Source organism: Salvelinus fontinalis, unplaced genomic scaffold (genome assembly GCF_029448725.1).
Source record: "Salvelinus fontinalis isolate EN_2023a unplaced genomic scaffold, ASM2944872v1 scaffold_0208, whole genome shotgun sequence".
Taxonomy (NCBI): Eukaryota; Metazoa; Chordata; class Actinopteri; order Salmoniformes; family Salmonidae; genus Salvelinus; species Salvelinus fontinalis.
In genome coordinates, this window is record NW_026600417.1 from 161,531 (window position 1) to 178,790 (window position 17,260).

Here is a 17,260-nt window from a genome sequence, read left to right on the forward strand (position 1 = left end):
GCGTATATGGTTGCTGTAGAAAAAGGGGCTCATTGACTGATCAGACTTGTTTTCACCCGGCACAACACGGTCCCGAACGGATTTCTAATAAGACATGTTTTTGTTTTCCATTGCATAACATTTTGCTACAGAGTGCCCTAATGAACGGGGTCTTACCAAGGTCCATGTCAGAGGCCTTCTGTCGGTGGGAGTGGGGAACGTTCTTGTATATGGCGTCCAGGATCTTTTCCTTCACCTGGCTGATGGAGTCACAGTTCAACACCTTCACCTGGATCTCAGGGCTCTTCTCATTGTCCGGGTGGATGCAGTTCACCACCTGTAGAGAACAGGGACAAGACTTGGAGTTATACACCTGCTATTACAATAGGAATACAGTCACCACCTGTAGAGAACAGGGACAAGACTTGGAGTTATACACCTGCTATTACAATAGGAATACAGTCACCACCTGTAGAGAACAGGGACAAGACTTGGAGTTATACGCCTGCTATTACAATAGGAATACAGTCACCACCTGTAGAGAACAGGGACAAGACTTGGAGTTATACGCCTGCTATTACAATAGGAATACAGTCACCACCTGTAGAGAACAGGGACAAGACTTGGAGTTATACGCCTGGAGTTATACGCCTGCTATTACAATAGGAATACAGTCCACCACCTGTAGACGAACAGGGACAAGACTTGGAGTTATACGCCTGCTATTACAATAGGAATACAGTCACCACCTGTAGAGAACAGGGACAAGACTTGGAGTTATACGCCTGCTATTACAATAGGAATAAAGTCACCACCTGTAGAGAACAGGGACAAGACTTGGAGTTATACAGCTGCTATTACAATAGGAATACAGTCACCACCTGTAGAGAACAGGGACAAGACTTGGAGTTATACGCCTGCAATTACAATAGGAATACAGTCACCACCTGTAGAGAACAGGGACAAGACTTGGAGTTATACAGATGCTATTACAATAGGAATACAGTCACCACCTGTAGAGAAAAGGGACACGACTTGGAGTTATACACCTGCTGTTACAATAGGAATACAGTCACCACCTGTAGAGAACAGGGACAAGACTTGGAGTTATACGCCTGCTATTACAATAGGAATACAGTCACCACCTGTAGAGAACAGGGACAAGACTTGGAGTTATACGCCTGCTATTACAATAGGAATACAGTCACCACCTGTAGAGAAAAGGGACAAGACTTGGAGTTATACACCTGCTATTACAATAGGAATACAGTCACCACCTGTAGAGAACAGGGACAGGTCTTTTTTCTATAGAATAGAGAAGCATATCAGGAGTTGATGAGGGATTCAGGTATGCTGTGTCTCGGTTGATAATTATATTGGAGATGGAGACACATTCTGTGGGATGATGGTAATAAAACTATGGCGTGGTCGTTGGATATCAGGTTTGAAAGAGGCCATTCTGTATCTGTCAAGTCTGGTGAAAGTCTTTCCTGTAATATAAATGGGTATTCAGAGAAACTGGCCTCCCGGGGGGGGGCAGTCTGACACGGCATGGCTACCTTGAGTCGATGAGCGGTTAACAAGCTAATTATTATCACACGGTTATTATCATTCACAGTGAATACATCAGCCATCATCATCAGCATCATCATCTACGCCATTGAGGCTCTCGCCAGATGTAATTACATGGTCCAAGGGGAAGAAGGAGGCCATTTACATAAGAAAGAGGAAATAAAATACCTTATGGTCCCATGCTGTTCCCAGTACAATTCTATACCTCTATCGTTGGGCAGATAATTACATGTTGTAAAAGGGCCATTCCATCATCAATCCTTCTAGATTGATTGAGACAGAGATACTGTTTCTCACGGCCAACTGAAATAACTCTATTGCTCTCCAAGCTATCTGAGCCACACTGTGTGCTTCCTGGGAATGGTTTGATTTGTCTTACAGAGACATTGAGGGGCGCTGGTAACAAACTGCCTGGCTGGGTGTCTTGTCTTCCCTCAGTCAGCTCAGGTCACAGTGGTGGAGGAGAGGAATGAAGGTGATCAGAGAGTAGAACAGAAAGAGAGACCAGGGAAACAACCGGTCTTCATGGCCTCCTCTCCCTCTTCCTGGCCTCCTCCCCCTCTTCCTCGCCTCCTCCCCCCTCTTCCCTGATCTCTAACACACTCCCTCCTTTTCCCTGCCCCCTCTTCCTCGCCTCCTCCCTCATCTTCCTCGCCTCTTCCCTCTGTCAGCTCCGGGTACTAAAAGAAAGTGAGGTCAGTGAGCCCTATTAAAGTCAGGCGTGAAAGGAGGCGGGTGGCTGGGTGTTACCGTGTCCAAAACTCCTTCCTTCCCCTCCCCACAAAATGCCGTTCCTACCACAGCCCCTTGTCCCCGTGGGGGGCGTTGACCCTTACCAGCATCTTGTAGTCGATTTGCTGTCTGATGAGCTTATCCTCGCTGAGCGAGTAGCGCGCCTCACCAGTGATGGAGTCTATAGGCCCCTTCTCCATCTGCTGCTTGATGGCACAGAAGAGGGAGAAGAGGGGCTCGCCCGCACACTCCTGTGTAGAGAGGGATGGTAAGAGACAGACAAACAGAGAGAGAGACAGACAAACAGAGAGAGAGACAGACAAACAGAGAGAGAGACAGACAAACAGAGAGAGACAGACAACGAGAGAGGTTGGTGTCAAAAATATAACCTTAACCCTAAATTTAACCATAGCTCCTAACCCTAAAACAAACCCCATTTCCTAACCCTAAACCTAATTGTAATGCCATTTCCTAACCCTAAACCTAATTGTAATGCCATTTCCTAACCCTAAACCTAATTGTAATGCCATTTCCTAACCCTAACCCTAATTGTAATGCCATTTCCTAACCCTAAACCTAATTGTAATGCCATTTCCTAACCCTAAACCTAATTGTAATGCCATTTCCTAACCCTAACCCTAATTGTAATGCCATTTCATAACCCTAAACCTAATTGTAATGCCATTTCCTAACCCTAACCCTAATTGTAATGCCATTTCATAACCCTAAACCTAATTGTAATGCCAACACTAATTTTAACTTTAACCCTAAACCCCTAGAAACAGCATTTGACCCTGCGGGGACAAACAAAATGTCCCCAGTTGGTTACATTTTTGTTTTTTTACTATTCTTGTGGGGACACGTCCACACACACACAAACAAACACACAGACACACGCACACACATATGGACAAACGCACACGGACACACACACACAAAAACACACAGACACACATATTACCCACTCTCACAGGCATAAAGCTAGAGGAGCTGAATGGGTGAACAAAGCAGAATGTATCAGAGTAAAGTGCAGACATTGACCTTTAGGAACTTGTATAGCAGGAAGGTGAACCAGTTGGTCAGCATTTTCTCTGCCACAGACTCCGTCCTGAAATCAACAGAGACATTCCATCAACATACCATCCCTCACAACCATCACAAATATTCAATATGATCACCAAATATTCCCCACAAAAACCAGGCCTGTCGTAATGAATAGGGGCTTTTGTTACACAAACATTATTGCAAAAACATTATTGTCTCTCACTTCTGAAGGCCCCCAATCTTCCTGCCTATGCCTTTTATATTCAGGCACGCCAAGGGCACCTAAGCTATGCTGGGGTCTTGATAGAAGAGAAAGCTATTAAAACCTTTATTTGATCCCATTGGGATTGATGTCATTAGAAGGGCCTGTAATAATACTGGCCTCATTATTAACCTCTCCCTCCTTAGCCCATTCACACCCACTGTCTGGGACGACACAGCACATCACATTACAATAGAAAGTGAATGCACACATCCATCGCCCTGCTCTCTTTCTCTCTCTGTTATGTTCGGTCTCTCGTGCCAGTGGGCGCTCTGCTGGCGTGACTAATCGGGGCACCGTTCACTGGGCTACCACAGGCGGCCATACCGTGTGAATGGATAATATTCATGCGCACAATAACAAACAGCGGGGTCTGAAAGGCGAGAGGCGGGGATCGGATATCCTTTGACACGTCTCTGGCTCCTGTGTAGTGGGTAATCTGCCAAGAACCCCCCCCCCCTCCCCCTCACCCCACCACCACCTCAATGAGGCATGGCCACAGGCATCAATATTTCAGGATTAGGCCATTGTGTGCGTGTGCACGCCCCCTTGCCCCTTCTGTCATTCGGTTGCCACCTGCAGCCTCCTCCTGGCCCCTCCACTCAGAGCCCTCCTGGCACCTGTTAGGAGGACCATCACATTTAGAGATGGAGGCTTGTGCCCGCTGTGCCAATAGGCCAGGCCTGGCACCCCCTGCCAACCAGAATTGGCACAACACCTGGATGGGATTAACTTCCTGCTCTGCTTGCGCCCGCACTTTTATGTCGGCGCGGCGGACGAGAGAGTCCTCGGCTCTAGGGGTCAGGGAGGTCACGTTTCATCTTTCCTTTCATGTGTCCCTCACTCTATTCCTCCCCTCCACTCCCTCATTCTCTCTCCCTCCTTTCCCCTCAGACCCTGTCGCCTTATTTGTAATCATTCACACTTCCAAATGGTCTCCATGTAGACAAATTCAGCACATCAATCAAAGAGATGAAAAGAGAGTGTAAAAGGGAGAGGTGGAGAAGAGGGGAGGGGTCTCAGTAAAAGACATGAATAACAGAATGACTTGGAGATGGAGGGAGGGGTCTCAGTAAAAGACAAGAATAACAGAATGACTTGGAGATGGAGCGAGGGGTCTCAGTAAAATGGAAGAATAACAGAATGACTTGGAGATGGAGGGAGGGGTCTCAGTAAAAGACATGAATAACAGAATGACTTGGAGATGGAGGGAGGGGTCTCAGTAAATTGGAAGAATAACAGAATGACTTGGAGATGGAGGGAGGGGTCTCAGTAAAATGGAAGAATAACAGAATGACTTGGAGATGGAGGGAGGGGTCTCAGTAAAATGGAAGAATAACAGAATGACTTGGAGATGGAGGGAGGGGTCTCAGTAAAAGATAAGAATAACAGAATGACTTGGAGATGGAGGGAGGGGTCTCAGTAAAATGGAAGAATAACAGAATGACTTGGAGATGGAGGGAGGGGTCTCAGTAAAAGATAAGAATAACAGAATGACTTGTCTGAGTCTTTATCTCCTCTTTCAGCTCCCTCGTTTCCTCCTCTTTTTGTTATTTTATGTGTGTGTGGGTTTTAAAAGAATGTGTTCAGAAAGGTGTGTGTGTGTGTGTGTGTGTGTGTGTGTGTGTGTGTGTGTGTGTGTGTGTGTGTGTGTGTGTGTGTGTGTGTGTGTGTTTGGCAGTGCGAGCCAGGCCCTCCAGTAATGATCTGTTTTGGCACAGCCCCACAGGAAGTCCTCATGGCCGTCCTCTATCCAAGCCCTGCCTATAGGGAAGATGGGAGCTGCTGCACCGGGCCGTTACACCACAGCTGGCACCTAACATGTCCACAACGGTCCAACAACCTCCTCAACCTCTTGACTGCCACATCTCTAGAACGTATCAGTAACGTTACTGATAAGTTAACATGGCTGTAATGCTTTGTGATATTGCATGTTGGCATGAAGAAGTGTGCCCGCTTGGCACACAGTCAACCAAGTCAACTTGTTGGTACTTAGTTCCTCCTGGTTACAGAGCAGTCGTTTTGCCTCTGCACATGAGATGGGAACCAGAGAATTCCTGGATTGCAGATGCGGTGGGACGCATTAGTATGTCGTGCAGAGCGACGCTCTATAAAATGGAGGCGTAACGCTCAATGTATCTTCACAGTTCTCTCACTCATTCCACAGACATTTCTTTACAGGCATCTGGCATCACACCGATCATAAATGCATGATACACTAAACCATGGGTGCTGAAACAACAGATGTGGCTTACAAACAAAGTTTTGACACCAGAGATCAGATCATTAATGAGGGTTCTGTATATCATATCGTCCTAGGGCGTTATTGATTGTGATAGATAAGCTCTTAAAATCAATAAGATGTTAAAGGACAGGATTTTCTCTGTTAACCAAACACGCAGCTGCGTTGGAGCTCTGCTGCTAGCCACACCCCCTTCCTCCAATCCCACGTGTTAAAGCACCACAGCATGAAGTCAAAAATGATTTCAATTTCCCACTCGGGCTCCTGGGGAGAAGATTGGCTGTCTGACGCAGAGCACAGGCTGCATCTCCAATGGCACCCTATGTCCTATATAGTGCACTACTTTTGATCACATCCCTGATCAAAAGTAGTGCACTACATAGGGAATAGGGTACAATTTGGGACATAGAAGCAGTCTCAGTGCTTAGGCTGACGTCTTCTTACTAGAACTACTGAGATAATCCTCACAGTATAATCAGAGGACCTTTAGCTCCTACTGATTATTATCCCCTGTGTGTGCGTGTGTGTGTGTGTGTGTGTGTGTGTGTGTGTGTGTGTATGTGTGTGTGTGTGTGTGTGTGTGTATGTGGGTGTGCGGGTGTGCGGGTGTGCGTGTGTGCGTGTGTGCGTGTGTGTGTGTGTGCGGGTGTGCGGGTGTGCGGGTGTGCGAGTGTGCGGGTGGGTGTGTGGGTGGGTGTGTGGGTGTATCAGGAGGGGCAGATGGAAGGTTGCTGGTAAAAGGAAATAATAAAAGCCCCGATTAAAAAAAAAAAATCTTATATCAGAGATGGATGAAAGAAATCTGAGCCGTGGAAAAGGTTTAGCAGCTATTTCAGTATGCATGAAGAGAGAATGAGAGGGTGTACGCGGGGGGTGGAGGAAGGAGAGGGGGCTGACAGAGGAGGGCGCAGAACTGCGACAGATGGTTGTGGAAGTCTCTCGTTAGTTAGTTTGCCTGGTGGTGTGCCTCAGCTGAGGTTGAGACGGGCAGATGGAGATGTAGAGAAATGCGGGAGAGGAGAGTGGAGGAGTGGAGAGTGGAGGAGTGGAGAGTGGAGGAGAGGGGTGGAGAGTGGAGGAGAGGGGTGGAGAGTGGAGGAGAGGAGAGTGGAGGAGTGGAGAGGGGTGGAGAAGAGAGGGGTGGAGAGGAGAGGGGTGGAGAGGTTGTCTTGGAAGCGGTGATGGGAATCTGGTCTGGACACAGTGCCAAAGATGCCCTGCTTATGCACTTTGAGCAGTGATTTAGTAATCAAGTAAAAAGGCAGAGGGGAGAAAGACAGAGAAAAGAGAGAAAGAGAGACGGCCTGCGCAGAGGCACGGGGGAGAGAGAGAGGGCGGGATATAGATGGAGAGAGAGAGAGAGAGAGAGAGAGAGAGAGAGAGAGAGAGAGAGAGAGAGAGAGAGAGAGAGAGAGAGAGAGAGAGAGAGAGAGAGAGAGAGAGAGAGAGAGAGAGAGAGAGAGAGAGAGAGAGAGAGAGAGAGAGAGAGAGAGAGAGAGAGAGAGGGAGAGAGAGAGAGCGGGAGATAGATGGATATAGCGAGAGAGAGCGAGAGAGAGAGCGAGAGATGGAGAGAGACGATGAGAGAGAGGGAGATTGGGAGGACACAGAGGGAGGAGAAAGGGAGAGATAGATTGAGGCACAGGGGAGGGGGTGTTACTCCGAGCCCAGATTTAGCCATCCCATCACAGCTCAGTGAGTCTGGGTGTCTCCTCTATTTTGGGCGGGTATCCAGGGCCAAGCAGCAAGTCTGTGACTGTGTGTCCCTCTAGTCTGGTGGTGTTGCAGCAGCTAGCCCCTCTAGTCTGATAGTGTTGCAGCAGTTAGCCCCTCTAGTCTGGTAGTGTTCCAGCAGTTAACCCCTCTAGTCTGATAGTGTTCCAGCAGCTAGCCCCTCTAGTCTGGTAGTGTTCCAGAAGCTAGTCCCTTTAGTCTGGTAGTGTTCCAGCAGATAGCCTTTCTAGTCTGGTAGTGTTCCAGCAGCTAGCCCCTCTAGTCTGGTAGTGTTCCAGAAGCTAGTCCCTTTAGTCTGGTAGTGTTCCAGCAGATAGACTTTCTAGTCTGATAGTGTTCCAGCAGCTGGCCCCTCTAGTCTGATAGTGTTGCAGCAGTTAGCCCCTCTAGTCTGGTAGTGTTCCAGCAGCTAGCCCCTCTAGACTGGTAGTGTTCCAGCAGCTAGTCCCTCTAGTCTGGTAGTTGCAGCAGTTAGCACATCTATTCTGGCACTGTTCCAGCAGCTAGCCACTCTAGTCTGGTAGTGTTAAGGCAGTTAGCCCCTCTAGTCTGATAGTGCTCCAGCAGCTAGCCCCTCTAGTCTGATAGTGTTCCAGTAGCTAGCCCCGCTAGACTGGTAGTGTTCCAGTAGATAGCCTCTCTAGTCTGATAGTGTTCCAGTAGCTAGCCTCTCTAGTCTGATAGTGTTCCAGTAACTAGCCCCTCTAGTCTGGTAGTGTTCCAGCAGTTAGCTCCTCTAGTCTGATCGTGTTCCAGCAGCTAGTCCCTCTAGTCTGATAGTGTTCCAGCAGCTAGCCCCTCTAGACTGGTAGTGTTCCAGCAGCTAGTCCCTCTAGTCTGATCGTGTTGCAGCCGTTAGCCCCTCTAGACTGGTAGTGTTCCAGCAGCTAGCCCCTCTAGTCTGATAGTGTTCCAGCAGCTAGCCCCTCTAGACTGGTAGTGTTCCAGCAGCTAGCCTCTAGTCTGGTAGTGTTCCAGCAGCTAGTCCCTAGTCTGGTAGTGTTCCAGCAGCTAGCCCCTCTAGACTGGTAGTGTTCCAGCAGCTAGCCTCTCTAGACTAGTAGTGTTCCAGCAGCTAGCCCCTCTAGACTGGTAGTGTTCCAGCAGCTAGCCTCTCTAGACTGGTAGTGTTCCAGCAGCTAGCCTCTCTAGACTGGTAGTGTTCCAGCAGCTAGCCTCTCTAGACTGGTAGTGTTCCAGCAGCTAGCCCCTCTAGTCTGATAGTGTTCCAGCAGCTAGCCCCGCTAGACTGGTAGTGTTCCAGCAGCTAGCCCCTCTAGTCTGGTAGTGTTCCAGCAGCTAGCCTCTTTAGACTGGTAGCGTTCCAGCAGCTAGCCTCTCTAGACTGGTTGTGTTCCAGCAGCTAGCCCCTCTAGTCTGATAGTGTTCCAGCAGATAGCCCCTCTAGACTGGTAGTGTTCCAGCAGATAGCCCCTCTATTCTGGTAGTGTTCCAGCAGCTAGCCTCTCTAGACTGGTAGTGTTCCAGCAGCTAGCCCCTCTAGTCTGGTAGTGTTCCAGCAGCTAGCCTCTCTAGACTGGTAGTGTTCCAGCAGCTAGCCTCTCTAGACTGGTAGTGTTCCAGCAGCTAGCCCCTCTAGTCTGGTAGTGTTCCAGCAGCTAGCCTCTCTAGACTGGTAGTGTTCCAGCAGATAGCCCCTATAGTCTGGTAGTGTTAAGGCAGTTAGCCCCTCTAGTCTGATAGTGTTCCAGCAGCTAGCCCCTCTAGTGTGATAGTGTTCCAGTAGCTAGCCCCTCTAGTCTGGTAGTGTTCCAGTAGATAGCCCCTCTATTCTGGTAGTGTTCCAGCAGCTAGCCCCTCTAGACTGGTAGTGTTCCAGCAGCTAGCCTCTAGTCTGGTAGTGTACCAGCAGCTAGCCCCTAGTCTGGTAGTGTTCCAGCAGCTAGCCCCTCTAGACTGGTAGTTTTCCAGCAGCTAGCCTCTCTAGACTGGTAGTGTTCCAGCAGCTAGCCTCTCTAGACTGGTAGTGTTCCAGCAGCTAGCCTCTCTAGACTGGTAGTGTTCCAGCAGCTAGTCCCTCTAGTCTGGTAGTGTTCCAGCAGCTAGCCCCGCTAGACTGGTAGTGTTCCAGCAGCTAGCCCCTCTAGTCTGATAGTGTTCCAGCAGCTAGCCTCCCTAGACTGGTAGTGTTCCAGCAGCTAGCCTCTCTAGACTGGTAGTGTTCCAGCAGCTAGCCTCTCTAGACTGGTAGTGTTCCAGCAGCTAGCCCCTCTAGTCTGGTAGTGTTCCAGCAGCTAGCCTCTCTAGACTGCTAGTGTTCCAGCAGCTATCCCCTCTATTCTGATAGTGTTCCAGCAGCTAGCCTCTCTAGTCTGGTAGTGTTCCAGCAGCTAGCCTCTAGTCTGGTAGTGTTCCAGCAGCTAGCCCCGCTAGACTGGTAGTGTTCCAGCAGTTAGCCTCTCTAGACTGGTAGTGTTCCAGCAGCTAGCCTCTAGTCTGGTAGTGTTCCAGCAGCTAGCCCCTAGTCTGGTAGTGTTCCAGCAGCTAGTCCCTCTAGTCTGGTAGTGTTCCAGCAGCTAGCCCCACTAGACTGGTAGTGTTCCAGCAGCTAGCCCCTCTAGTCTGGTAGTGTTCCAGCAGCTAGCCTCCCTAGACTGGTAGTGTTCCAGCAGCTAGCCTCTCTAGACTGGTAGTGTTCCAGCAGCTAGCCTCTCTAGACTGGTAGTGTTCCAGCAGTTAGCCCCTCTAGTCTGGTAGTGTTCCAGCAGCTAGCCTCTCTAGACTGCTAGTGTTCCAGCAGCTATCCCCTCTAGTCTGATAGTGTTCCAGCAGCTAGCCTCTCTAGTCTGGTAGTGTTCCAGCAGCTAGCCTCTAGTCTGGTAGTGTTCCAGCAGCTAGCCCCGCTAGACTGGTAGTGTTCCAGCAGTTAGCCTCTCTAGACTGGTAGTGTTCCAGCAGCTAGCCTCTAGTCTGGTAGTGTTCCAGCAGCTAGCCCCTAGTCTGGTAGTGTTCCAGCAGCTAGCCCCTCTAGACTCGTAGTGTTCCAGCAGCTAGCCTCTCTAGACTGGTAGTGTTCCAGCAGCTAGCCTCTAGTCTGGTAGTGTTCCAGCAGCTAGCCCCTAGTCTGGTAGTGTTCCAGCAGCTAGCCCCTCTAGACTCGTAGTGTTCCAGCAGCTAGCCTCTCTAGTCTGGTAGTGTTCCAGCAGCTAGCCCCTCTAGTCTGGTAGTGTTCCAGCAGCTAGTCTCTCTAGTCTGGTAGTGTTCCAGCAGCTAGCCCCTCTAGTCTGGTAGTGTTCCAGCAGCTAGCCCCTCTAGTCCGGTAGTGTTCCAGCAGCTAGCCCCTCTAGACTGGTAGTGTTCCAGCAGCTAGCCCCTCTAGACTGGTAGTGTTCCAGCAGCTAGTCCCTCTAGTCTGATAGTGTTCCAGCAGCTAGCCCCTCTAGTCTGATAGTGTTCCAGCAGCTAGCCCCTCTAGTCTGGTAGTGTTCCAGCAGCTAGCCCCTCTAGACTGGTAGTGTTCCAGCAGCTAGCCCCTCTAGACTGGTAGTGTTCCAGCAGCTAGTCCCTCTAGTCTGGTAGTGTTCCAGCAGCTAGCCCCGCTAGACTGGTAGTGTTCCAGCAGCTAGTCCCTCTAGTCCGGTAGTGTTCCAGTATTGTTTTTACAGACTGTATTATACTGTAGTATTTACTGTGTTTTGCAGACATTCATGTATTATTTACTATAGTGTTTTTGTTTTATTGTCTTTGACATAGGAGTGGGGGCTTTCTCCTTGAGGAAACCTACTGGACAAATACTTAAAGAGCACATTTTCCATAACCTTTAGGTAGACAGGACTGGGGTCTGAAAAAAGAGTTCAGAGCTTCTGCTCTTTTCTATAACTTGTAGGGAACACAATATATGGTCTATACTTGGCATGTAAGTTTCTCACGTATGGGTGGCACAAATTGGGATATAGGGCAGGGGATTGGGCAGGGTATATGCAAATGAAATACTGTAGTATTTTCAAAAAAGAAAAAGAAAAGGGTGGTGCAGACATTACTCAAGTATTTACTACAGTGTTTCTTTTCAGATAAAACTAATATTTATTATAGTATTCTACAGTATACTACAACATTCTATAGTAAGTACTATACACGATCAAGTGACACTACAGCGTTTAGTATAATATTCTACACTATACTATTGTTTACTACAGAATTCTATAGTAAGTACGTTAGTATTTTATAATAAATTGTAGTATTGTTTCATTTGGGATTGAAGAAGTTTACTGCTTGGTAATGGCGCCGGAAGCTCTTGGTGCGATTAATCATCCCTTGTCCATACGGCACTAATCAAATGCCGCATCCGAGATTTTTCTGTTAAACGTCTCCTTCATGATGTGAATATGGGGCTCATTTTCTGACACAACCCTTACACGATGATACGCTCAATATGCTCCCATGTTAGTGAACAGCTAGCGAACAGAGGAATCTGTGTCTGTCTTCATTGGGGAGGAGGATTTCACCCGAGGGAGGACGGGAGGTTTGCAATTGAAATTAGGAAGATTAAATTCATTTACGACATGCCTATCAAATCATTGGGGAGGCTGACAGCAGTGAGCACCCTGAGCAAATGTGTGATACAACGACCACACGGAAACGTCTTTTTCAAGGGTAACCGAGATGGTCGCAACACCTTCAGCACCATATATGGTGATATGGTGTTGAATTGAAGTGGTGGTACTGTGTATACGATACAGACTGACGCACAGGGAAGTGCTGATTGAGCGGGGAGCAGCTAGGGCTTTTAACAATCCCATTTATTTTTCAAGTGAGGATTTTTACAGCTTTTTTAAATTGGATTCTCCGCTAATTAATCGTAATTATATTCTAATGATGTGCGTGTCAGAGTAGTACATGTTTCTGAGACAAAGTGATCATTTCAATGTCATTGAAGTTAATTCCACATGTCACTGCCATGAAACAGTGAATATGGAGCGATCAGGCATGGCTGATCGGCTTGGTGCTTGACTAATACACTAATTCAACAAAGTCCAGTTTCAAAGGACACATCCCAAATGGCACCCTATGGGCCCTGGTCAAAAGTACTGCACTACTGTATATAGGAAATAAGGATTTTACTCTGTTCTTAGTTATAGCATAAACCAGCCATTCTAGAGAGTTAGGGTTGGATAAGAAGTACGAACATTGGTATTAATGATCAATTGAGAGAGGCTTAGAGAGGGAAAGCGAACCCATATCCACAGTCCATTACCATTGAGTGGAAATCTATGAGTGTTAATGTGTAGGATAACGCTAATGCAACGTTGATGTTAGCATTAGTCAGCTGTTCAGAGCTTAAATGCTTAAGAGCTCCGCGAGGGCCCAATCATTCACTCTGTCGCAGATAGAGAGAGCAGAGAGATAGAGAGAGGGAGCGAGAGAGAGAGAGTGATGAAGAGAGATAGAGAAAGAGAGCGAGAGTGATGAAGAGAGAGAGAGATAGAGATCGAGAGTGATGAAGAGAGATAGAGAAAGAGAGCGAGAGAAGAGAGTGATGGAGATAGAGAGATAGAGAGAAGAGAGTGATGGAGATAGAGAGAGAAGTGTGTGTGTGAGTTTGTGCAGGTGTTCTGGAGAAGTGAAGTCACTCACCCCTCTCCCCAGACACAGAGAGGTGAGGACAGAGCCAAGGCCTTTGTCTTAATGAGGCCAGAGATGGCCCACGAGAGTCACACACACTTCACCCTCTCCTCACCTTCGGAGCAGCAGCTTGGGGTGATTCTTGCTCTCCAGGTTGCGGTCGATGAGGTCAGAGAGCAGGTGCTTGAGGACATCGGTGGCGTACTCCAGTTTACTCTGCAGCATTGTCATGATGAGCGAGGCCACGTTACCGCGGTCGCGCATGGAGAAGCCGCGCTGCGACTCGAGCGTGCGGATGAATGAGAGCAGGAAGACCTTGTTGTTGATGAGCTGGCCGAACAGCTTCAGGCCCTTCTCCACCTGCTCCTGTCTGTAGCCCGGCACCTGGGAGACAGGGAGGAGAAGAGAGGAAAGGGAGGAGAGACGGATATGCTTAGATGACAATTTATTTATTGAACCTTTATTTAACTAGGCAAGTACTGTCAGAAGTTAAGAAACAGACTAGGGTTTAACAATAACTCTTGCACAGTGTGAACTGCAGATTACTGTGTCCTCATGGAAAGCGACAGCGAGGAAACTTGTGCTCCCTGACAGACGCGTCGTATAGAGAGACCGTTGCTCACTCCAATCTCACTCTAAACATTTCATCTCTGTAGGTGCAATTTATGAAAACGGGAAATCGCACACCGACTGACTAGACTAGCGTAAACGGCACGGGGACAATTTCCGCCCATGGAGGGGAATACACCACACACGCTGCTTTCATCTTGCGTCAGCTTTGCCGGGGAACAACGTTCATATTGTGGAGTCAAAGAAATAAGCAGGGCTCTCAAAAGACTTGGTTAAAATGACTCTACCTTAAAAAAAACAAGTGCTAGGCAACACTCCTCGCTCTTCCAGATATCCTCCCATAACGACATTCCAAATTGGAATAATTAGCACACATGGTCATCTGAGAGAACCAGGGCTAAACAGACTGTCATCTGAGAGAACCAGGGCTTAACAGACTGTCATTAGAGAGAACCAGGGCTAAACAGACTGTCATCAGAGAGAACCAGGGCTTAACAGACTGTCATTAGAGAGAACCAGGGCTAAACAGACTGTCATTAGAGAGAACCAGGGCTAAACAGACTGTCATCTGAGAGAACCAGGGCTTAACAGACTGTCATTAGAGAGAACCAGGGCTAAACAGACTGTCATTAGAGAGAACCAGGGCAAAACAGACTGTCATCTGAGAGAACCAGGGCTGAACAGACTGTCATTAGAGAGAACCAGGGCTAAACAGACTGTCATTAGAGAGAACCAGGGCTAAACAGACTGTCATCTGAGAGAACCAGGGCTAAACAGACTGTCATCTGAGAGAACCAGGGCTAAACAGACTGTCATTAGAGAGAACCAGGGCTAAACAGACTGTCATTAGAGAGAACCAGGGCTAAACAGACTGTCATTAGAGAGAACCAGGGCTGAACAGACTGTCATCTGAGAGAACCAGGGCTTAACAGACTGTCATATGAGAGAACCAGGGCTAAACAGACTGTCATCAGAGAGAACCAGGGCTTAACAGACTGTCATTAGAGAGAACCAGGGCTAAACAGACTGTCATTAGAGAGAACCAGGGCTAAACAGACTGTCATCTGAGAGAACCAGGGCTTAACAGACTGTCATTAGAGAGAACCAGGCCTAAACAGACTGTCATTAGAGAGAACCAGGGCTAAACAGACTGTCATCTGAGAGAACCAGGGCTAAACAGACTGTCATCTGAGAGAACCAGGGCTAAACAGACTGTCATCTGAGAGAACCAGGGCTAAACAGACTGTCATTAGAGAGAACCAGGGCTAAACAGACTGTCATTAGAGAGAACCAGGGCTGAACAGACTGTCATCTGAGAGAACCAGGGCTAAACAGACTGTCATCTGAGAGAACCAGGGCTAAACAGACTGTCATCAGAGAGAACCAGGGCTGAACAGACTGTCATTAGAGAGAACCAGGGCTAAACAGACTGTCATTAGAGAGAACCAGGGCTAAACAGACTGTCATTAGAGAGAACCAGGGCTAAACAGACTGTCATCTGAGAGAACCAGGGCTAAACAGACTGTCATCTGAGAGAACCAGGGCTAAACAGACTGTCATTAGAGAGAACCAGGGCTAAACAGACTGTCATTAGAGAGAACCAGGGCTAAACAGACTGTCATTAGAGAGAACCAGGGCTGAACAGACTGTCATCTGAGAGAACCAGGGCTTAACAGACTGTCATATGAGAGAACCAGGGCTAAACAGACTGTCATCAGAGAGAACCAGGGCTTAACAGACTGTCATTAGAGAGAACCAGGGCTAAACAGACTGTCATTAGAGAGAACCAGGGCTAAACAGACTGTCATCTGAGAGAACCAGGGCTTAACAGACTGTCATTAGAGAGAACCAGGCCTAAACAGACTGTCATTAGAGAGAACCAGGGCTAAACAGACTGTCATCTGAGAGAACCAGGGCTAAACAGACTGTCATCTGAGAGAACCAGGGCTAAACAGACTGTCATCTGAGAGAACCAGGGCTAAACAGACTGTCATTAGAGAGAACCAGGGCTGAACAGACTGTCATCTGAGAGAACCAGGGCTAAACAGACTGTCATCTGAGAGAACCAGGGCTAAACAGACTGTCATCAGAGAGAACCAGGGCTGAACAGACTGTCATTAGAGAGAACCAGGGCTAAACAGACTGTCATTAGAGAGAACCAGGTCTAAACAGACTGTCATCAGAGAGAACCAGGGCTTAACAGACTGTCATTAGAGAGAACCAGGGCTAAACAGACTGTCATTAGAGAGAACCAGGGCTAAACAGACTGTCATCTGAGAGAACCAGGGCTTAACAGACTGTCATTAGAGAGAACCAGGCCTAAACAGACTGTCATTAGAGAGAACCAGGGCTAAACAGACTGTCATCTGAGAGAACCAGGGCTAAACAGACTGTCATCTGAGAGAACCAGGGCTAAACAGACTGTCATCTGAGAGAACCAGGGCTAAACAGACTGTCATTAGAGAGAACCAGGGCTGAACAGACTGTCATCTGAGAGAACCAGGGCTAAACAGACTGTCATCTGAGAGAACCAGGGCTAAACAGACTGTCATCAGAGAGAACCAGGGCTGAACAGACTGTCATTAGAGAGAACCAGGGCTAAACAGACTGTCATTAGAGAGAACCAGGTCTAAACAGACTGTCATTAGAGAGAACCAGGGCTGAACAGACTGTCATCTGAGAGAACCAGGGCTAAACAGACTGTCATCAGAGAGAACCAGGGCTTAACAGACTGTCATTAGAGAGAACCAGGGCTAAACAGACTGTCATTAGAGAGAACCAGGGCTAAACAGACTGTCATTAGAGAGAACCAGGGCTAAACAGACTGTCATCTGAGAGAACCAGGGATAAACAGACTGTCATTAGAGAGAACCAGGGCTAAACAGACTGTCATTAGAGAGAACCAGGGCTAAACAGACTGTCATTAGCGAGAACCAGGGCTGAACAGACTGTCATCTGAGAGAACCAGGGCTTAACAGACTGTCATCTGAGAGAACCAGGGCTAAACAGACTGTCATCAGAGAGAACCAGGGCTTAACAGACTGTCATTGGAGAGAACCAGGGTTAAACAGACTGTCATTAGAGAGAACCAGGGCTAAACAGACTGTCATCTGAGAGAACCAGGGCTTAACAGACTGTCATTAGAGAGAACCAGGGCTAAACAGACTGTCATTAGAGAGAACCAGGGCTGAACAGACTGTCATCTGAGAGAACCAGGGCTAAACAGACTGTCATCTGAGAGAACCAGGGCTAAACAGACTGTCATTAGAGAGAACCAGGGCTAAACAGACTGTCATTAGACAGAACCAGGGCTGAACAGACTGTCATCTGAGAGAACCAGGGCTAAACAGACTGTCATCTGAGAGAACCAGGGCTAAACAGACTGTCCTCAGAGAGAACCAGGGCTGAACAGACTGTCATTAGAGAGAACCAGGGCTAAACAGACTGTCATTAGAGAGAACCAGGTCTAAACAGACTGTCATTAGAGAGAACCAGGGCTGAACAGACTGTCATCTGAGAGAACCAGGGCTAAACAGACTGTC

General features: G+C 48.0%; 1 protein-coding gene and 1 non-coding gene across 2 annotated transcripts in view; both read right to left on the minus strand.

Annotated features, from left to right (window-relative positions):
* The window catches only part of LOC129844715 (plexin-A4-like), a 93,854-nt gene that overhangs the window by 18,433 nt on the left and 58,161 nt on the right, over positions 1-17,260 (minus strand). The window contains exons 14-17 of the mRNA XM_055912767.1: positions 13,264-13,532; positions 3,325-3,391; positions 2,388-2,534; positions 157-316 (exon numbers count right to left, since the gene is read on the minus strand). Coding sequence (XP_055768742.1) covers positions 157-316; positions 2,388-2,534; positions 3,325-3,391; positions 13,264-13,532 — 643 coding nt within the window. The remainder of the gene's footprint in view (positions 1-156; positions 317-2,387; positions 2,535-3,324; positions 3,392-13,263; positions 13,533-17,260) is intronic.
* LOC129844717 (U7 small nuclear RNA) lies at positions 11,284-11,336 on the minus strand. Its single transcript, XR_008757959.1, has one exon. It is a non-coding gene; the product is annotated as a U7 small nuclear RNA (small nuclear RNA).